The sequence below is a fragment of the Typha latifolia genome, chromosome 1 (assembly GCF_019914945.1).
Source record: "Typha latifolia isolate L0001 chromosome 1, TyphaL0001v2, whole genome shotgun sequence".
Taxonomy (NCBI): Eukaryota; Viridiplantae; Streptophyta; class Magnoliopsida; order Poales; family Typhaceae; genus Typha; species Typha latifolia.
In genome coordinates, this window is record NC_133086.1 from 15,048,969 (window position 1) to 15,055,672 (window position 6,704).

Below are 6,704 nucleotides of genomic sequence, written 5' to 3' on the forward strand. Positions count from 1 at the left end.
GTGATTAATTGTGAACCAAGAATCACTTACTCACTGATCCAATCCTAGTAGCAACAGTTGTAATTAATTAAATGAAATGACAAGATAAGAGAAGGTAGACAAATGTTATATTAAAATTTAGAAAAATTATAAAAAATAAACACCACGCATCTTATCTTTTTCACCGTCATTCACACTTTATTTAGCTTTTAATACTTTAAAAATATGCTGAGTTAACTACAAGCAGCTGACAGAACTCTGGTTTCTTTTTAATCCTTTAATTAATGTTATTTTTGTATTTATAATTAATTTCAGATAAGCTATGTTTAATAGGAAAACTAACATCATGGTGTTTTCGAAATGTAGGGATGAATGATAAAAGATTGTGTTTTGAATAAATTTTTTATTAAATAAATTTCTTTAAAATGTTTAAATATCTTTTGAGCCATTTATTTTATTTCCATATGATAAAGTCCAAAAAGTCAACTATTAATTAAAACGTAAAGAAGCATTCAATTATTCTCACAGAAATATAGTCAGATGATATGAATAGTTTAATTATTTTTTAGTTAGGGTGGAAAACATGGACGCTAGTTTAGTATAAATTATACAGAGAAAGATAAGTGCTTAAACTTGAAGCAGATAACGAATTTATTTTAATTTTTTTGGTAATGTCTGTGGTCCAATGCTATGGCTGAATATTATTGATTACACTTGTGCCTTGGTGACTGGCCACAATAAGGTCCGTCAACTCAACGGTCCGCTCCTGGCCTTAAAGGACTCCTCCTAGCCGCGTACGGATCCCGTCAAGTGGGCCCCTACACGAGAACACGGCTCCTCAGACTCTCCTTTATAAACTCATCTCATAATCCACCGAAGATTAAATCCCCCACAATTAGAAGAAGAAGAAGAAGGAATTCTCTCCTCCTCCTCTTTGCCTCCTACCTTTTGATAGTCTGAGGAGTACTGAGCTCCTCTTTCCTCTTTGGAGTCCGTCTTAATCCCTTCAAGAAGTGGGTGTTTCATTAGTTTTGTGAGCTTACTGGGAGATATGAAGAGCTCCAAAAATGGTGGTGGTGGTGGGTTTGCAAAAGTGGAGAGGAAGACAGTGGAGAAGAACAGGAGGATACACATGAAGAGCCTCTGCCTCAAGCTCTCCTCCCTCATCCCAAAGGATCACTACACTTCCTCAAAGGTAGGCACCTAATTAATCCTTTTTGCTTAGTTCTTCTTACTGCGTTGGTGCTCTTTCAAGCCCACAAAATCCCAAGATTTTTGTTGAAAGAGTTGTGGATTTGTCTTGTTTAATTTGAATCCATTGATTAGTTATCCAAATCCAAGGTGGTCATAACTTCATTACCAAAGGAAAATAGAGCCAAAACTTATTACCGCTCTACTGTAGTTTTTAAAGTATTCACCGAGGTACTAAACGACAAAGTCTTCTATTTTCTTTGTTTTTTTACTTCAAGCAAGTCACTTTCGGAGAAACCCGTGCTTTATTGTAAAATTGGTCCTTCGCTTACTAACAACTAAAGATAACTCTTGTTTTTGGACAGTAAAATGTTTTATTCAAAAGCTACTCTCTTTTATGATTTTGACCAGCAATTCATCTTGACTCTTATTTGCTAACGTGGCAATCAACAACAACACTGCTTTATATACACTTAATATATGTTATTATTTTGTTGCCACTTGTTAGCCAAGTTTATTCACGGTTAGGTCTGGCGACCATTATTTAATATTATTATAAGGTCCAAAATATATTTTGCGAAGATTGATGGCGGGCTATAGACTTGACTGCTTTGACTCTTTTGGCATTCACTAATAAATTAATTAAAATCCCCTCGTGCTATTTATCAGCTTTGAGTACTATTTAGTTTAAGCAGCATCCCATGTGGACTGCCATCAAATTAAAGTCTGGTAAAAAAGTAACGTTTTAGGAAGAGTTTCCTTTTACCAAATTAGCTCACTTCCATTTTCTTTTAACTGATATATATCACCCTCAAAGCTTAATATCAAAAGGATCCTGTTATATTATAGATGTCAATAAGATGCTAAATTTAACGGTGTTTTATTTGCGGCAATAAAAAAAAGTAAACTTAAGGCAGACTTAGTTAAATAAGTTCAGCCTTTTACATATATAAATCGATGATAATATTAGTATTTTATTTTGTTAACTTATAGGTAAAAATGCTTATCTTATTGATGTTTTCATTTAAAACTAAAATGCATATATTATCAGTATTTTATTGACAACTATAGTGAAACAGACTTCTTTTGATATTAAAGTTGGGAATTGTTTATTTCAATAAAAAAAAAAAGATTGAGGCAACTAATTTGGTCCACGTAGAGGTGACGTAGAAGAAGACGACTTTAATAATTCATATTAGTATAAATCGCTAACTAGTTCATCGGTTTTACTTATGAACATACACAATATTGCTACTTTCCTAAGTATAACCTCAACCATTTGGATACATTTTCTGATATATATCCCCAGTTTGCTAAATAAAAATAAAACAAAAAAGAATTTTTTTTTTTTAAAAAAGCTCACTATCTTCTTAAAATTGATCTGTGTGTGAAAGGTTAAAAGAGGAATAAGGTTTTAGTTCAACTTCACGCTAACTGCAAATTCTACGTAGGAATCCAATTCCAACTTCATTGGAGGGTTCATTTCAGGGAATCACTTTCATGCCCACTCCTAAAACATAGAAAAGGAGTCATTTTTCATTATCTTGCATGACATTAGATTCCTTGTGAGCTAGTGGAGAGAGCAAGGATTATCAGAAAAGCCAAGAAGCTGGCAGCCCTATAAAGTTGATAACTAGTGTGTGATAGTGGCCACACAATTAGATATATCATTCATGTGATAATATACTTAGTTGTTCAATAAATACAATCTGTAATTCATTAATAATGGTGTTGCTGTTTAATTAGGAAGAAACTTACATTGATATATATATATATATATATATATATATATATATATATATTACTAACTAGCCTTTGTAAAGGAGAGACACTTTGAGCCCATCTACAGTCTAGAAGATCTCTTGGTATATGTTTTGAAAACAAACTATAATGAAAAAACATTAATCTGTCGATCAATCAAATTTTGGTAGTATATAGCTACTTAATTATATGCAAATTGTTGTATTTTATGAGCACTTCTCTTAATAGAAACTTCTACAATCTTATGATTCATCTTCCTTTTTTTCCCATATTAGGATGCATTAACACAACAAGATTTCTTGGAGGAAGCTGCATCCTACATCAAGAAGCTGAAAGAAAGGATCGAAAAGTTGAAGCAGAAGAGGGAATTAGGAGCAAGCATCAGAGGAATTAGCAACGATATTAGCAGTGGGATGATGATAGGAACTAAATTGCCCATGATCGAAGTACGACATCAAGAAACCAATTTGGAGGTGGTTCTGATAAGTAGCACTGACAAGAGGTTCATGTTCCATGAGGTGATTGCCGTTCTCGAGGAAGAAGGCGCAGAAGTTGTTAGCGCGAGCTTCTCCGTCGTCGGCGATAAAATATTTCACACTATCCACTCTCAGGTATTCACGATAAATTTGTTTCTTCTTTACTATATACCTTCAGTAGTTCTTTATCATCCATATGAGGTAGGTCTTGAGAATAGACCAGCAAGCAAAGTTCGAATTTATTTGATTGTATGTCAATTATATCATCAAATGTGGATTCCAGAAGGACTAGTTGTAATATTTTGTTTCCTCTTTTCTTTGCAGGCCCTTAGCTCTAGAATTGGCTTGGAGGCTTCAAGGGTGTCAGAGAGGTTGAAGGAGTTGGTTAGATAAGAAAAAATTTACCACGAGGAAGCCCTAATCTAGTTAGCAGAGTAAGAACCCTAATCTAGTTATCTACGTATGGTTTGGAAACGAAGAATTCAATTTTGAGTCGCATCTTAGCTGCAAAAGAGGAAAGGATTATGAAGACCAGGAAGAATCAATGCGTGGATTGTTTCACTTGTGTAGTTATTAAGTGGAAGTGATTAATATGAAATACTTTTTTCATTTTCTTTATCGGAATTTAGGTTAAGAGGTTTGCTTACTATGAGGTCTGTTTTCATGCTTTCTTTATGTATTTCTAGCAAGTCATAATAAAAGTATGTTCAGTCTCTGCTTCTGATAGCATAATCAATGTCACAGCCCGAATTTGAAATTATGGCCGGTCATGTACTTTATTAGAATTTGAGATACAAGAAGTTCTAACATTAAGTTCTCGATCCAAAATATAAAAGAATTAAATATATATTTGTCAACAACTCATGTAAGAAAGAAGTTCAATACTAGACAAGCAATGCCTTCTGGTATAGCTCTAAAACAATAGACAAAAGAGTAAAAGCAAAGTCCTAAGTAGAGGTAAAAAGAGTACTGGTGCGCTACATTCATTTGCCACATTGATCATCATCTAAATATATTAAAAGGCTTTTATGAGCTAATAAATTTAGCTTGGTGGGTGAACTTACTTTGTATAGATATAATAGGAAATAAAAATCATAATTCATGAAGCATGACCTTGAAATTCAGTATTTGTAATACATGAATAATATATGACACAAAAAAAATCAGACATGAACAATAAGGCACGAGTACTAACAGTCGAGTAACAAATTGATAGTATACTCAAATTTCATTATGTGAAACCTCTCATTATCCATAAGTGTGATATAACCCTTTCTTAGGCCTATGCTTGGTCGTAGATTCACATCAATAAGAGGTCACCCTTGGGATGATGTCTATGTCTTTTTTTAATTGTCAATTCGATTACGATCACTAAGTGATAAAAGCACCTTATCTTTTTATTCATTCTAGTTAACCTTAATTTAATTGTCAGCTGGTTAAATTAGTTAGCTCAACTGAGTTGTTTTGACTAGCCCAAGTTAATTGTGTGAGTCTTAGTTCAACATAACTCTTTGTTTTGATTCCCAAATAATTGTCTCCATCTCTAGCTGTCACTATATATAGATATAGTAACAAAAGAGGCGAGGCATGCTATAGAATGAATTATTTCCTTTTTTTCTCTTTCTTTTGACTGTTCTCTCTAACCCTGGTTGTCGGCGGCTTCAATAGCCTAATTGACAACCATCTTTACATATTTCCTCTCTGTAGCCAATCCTAAACCCACCCAACTCTACCTCAAGGTAGAGTTGTATCAGTGGTATCTAAGGGTGTTGAATATTTACCAATTTGCTCTATTTTGACCTTTCTTTATTATTTTATTAATATCTTTTTATCTAGACCTCTAATTTCTATAAAATGAGAGCTATTAGAATTCTAACTCGTAAAATTACCACCACAAAATTGTCACAATTTTCTTACGTCCAGATCTAGTTTGTAGCATTAGTAACATAACTGACATTCTCCAAACAATGGTTATCACACAATCCAAGATAAATAAGGAACGATCGATCATGGAGGATCAAAAACTCATCCTCAACAATGGTTTCTCTAGCGTCCCCTCCACCACTAGCGATCAACGATGAGCCATCAACGTGGGCGAAGGCAATATTTAAATATTTTTTTACTGAATTGAAGGAGAACTCAAAGGAGATCTGAACATCCATCAATGACTCGATTTAGGTTTTGGCAGAGGTCCTACTAGCCACCCTCCATTGACTAGCATTGACTAGCACCACCAACTCCGCTGGCTATCTCAAAAAACTGGTCCCCACGGCAAGAATAATTCAAGTCGTGAGGGAATGAGTAGGGCCAAATCGTAGACCCTCCCAGATGTCATGCCATGTCAGAGCCACCCGTAGTAGTGACGGTAGGATCATCTCCACCTGTGGTGGAAGCTAGGACCGCTTGTGAGTTAAGGTTCTAATGGCTCTCGTTTCATATGATCGAAGACTGGGATAAAAATATATAAATAAAATAATAGAGAAAGGTCAAAACTAGGCATATCGATAAGAAAATTGTGATGTAGGAGAAGAAGATCAGTCTAGATTTAGTTCATAACAAATCCCTTTCATTGGGTCATTGGGTCGGCATTTGCTACAAACAAAGTAATGGAGGAGAAAATCTAGTAATTGTGTCCATATGGACAATAACCATGGTAGCCCTTGGTCAGGGGAACTCTTTAGCCACCCAAGACTTACCTGTGATCGCAATACCGGTTACTGACGAGCACGACCTCCATTGATGGCATCTATAACCGATGGTGGACAACCAACTCCACTTATTTGCCACTTAATGGCTGCTCAAGTGGAGGATTATCACTCGAGAAGTATTTTGCTTCTATTACAACGAGAAATTTGTTTTAGGATAAAAATGCATCAAGCCAGTTATAGTTATGCTCATGGAACATCCAAATGTAGTAGATGAGGTGGATGATAACCCTATTGATAAAAACAAGAGCTTGTCACTGAGATCTCCCTTTATACATATTCAAGGGTTACGACTTCATGCACCATGCATATTGAAGGATTCCTCAAGAGCCAATAGACCCCGTTCTCATTAACAATGCAGCATACAATTTTCTCAATGAGAAAAGTGTCAAATATTAAACGTGGAGCCATTCGCGGGATTTGATGTGGTGATTGAGGATGTGTTAGAACTGTTAGAGGTAAATCAACTTTGATTTCAACAATGTCACAATAGATTTTCACAACTATGCTAATTAGGTGCACCTTGTCAAACAATTATTAGATTCCACTACATCCTTGTAGCTACTATTTGGCCTACCTAACAATGGCAGTC

The 6,704-nt window shown here is 34.9% G+C and overlaps 1 protein-coding gene across 1 annotated transcript; it reads left to right on the top strand.

Moving 5' to 3' along the window:
- Positions 1 to 709: 709 nt before the first annotated feature.
- Positions 710 to 4,139, top strand: LOC140793450 (transcription factor bHLH162-like). Its single transcript, XM_073144935.1, has 3 exons — positions 710 to 1,174; positions 3,207 to 3,542; positions 3,732 to 4,139. The coding sequence occupies exons 1-3, from the start codon at positions 1,031 to 1,033 to the stop codon at positions 3,798 to 3,800; spliced, it is 549 nt and encodes a 182-aa protein (XP_073001036.1). The 5' UTR covers positions 710 to 1,030; the 3' UTR covers positions 3,801 to 4,139.
- The last annotated feature ends 2,565 nt before the right edge of the window (positions 4,140 to 6,704 follow it).

Bases quoted from the DNA above. Each gene is read 5' to 3' on its own strand.
- LOC140793450 (XM_073144935.1), top strand. From the start codon at position 1,031: ATGAAGAGCTCCAAAAATGGTGGTGGTGGTGGGTTTGCAAAAGTGGAG. The intron at 1,175-3,206 runs GTAGGCACCTAA...TTCCCATATTAG, and splicing joins ATCACTACACTTCCTCAAAG to GATGCATTAACACAACAAGA. The intron at 3,543-3,731 runs GTATTCACGATA...TTTTCTTTGCAG, and splicing joins TTCACACTATCCACTCTCAG to GCCCTTAGCTCTAGAATTGG.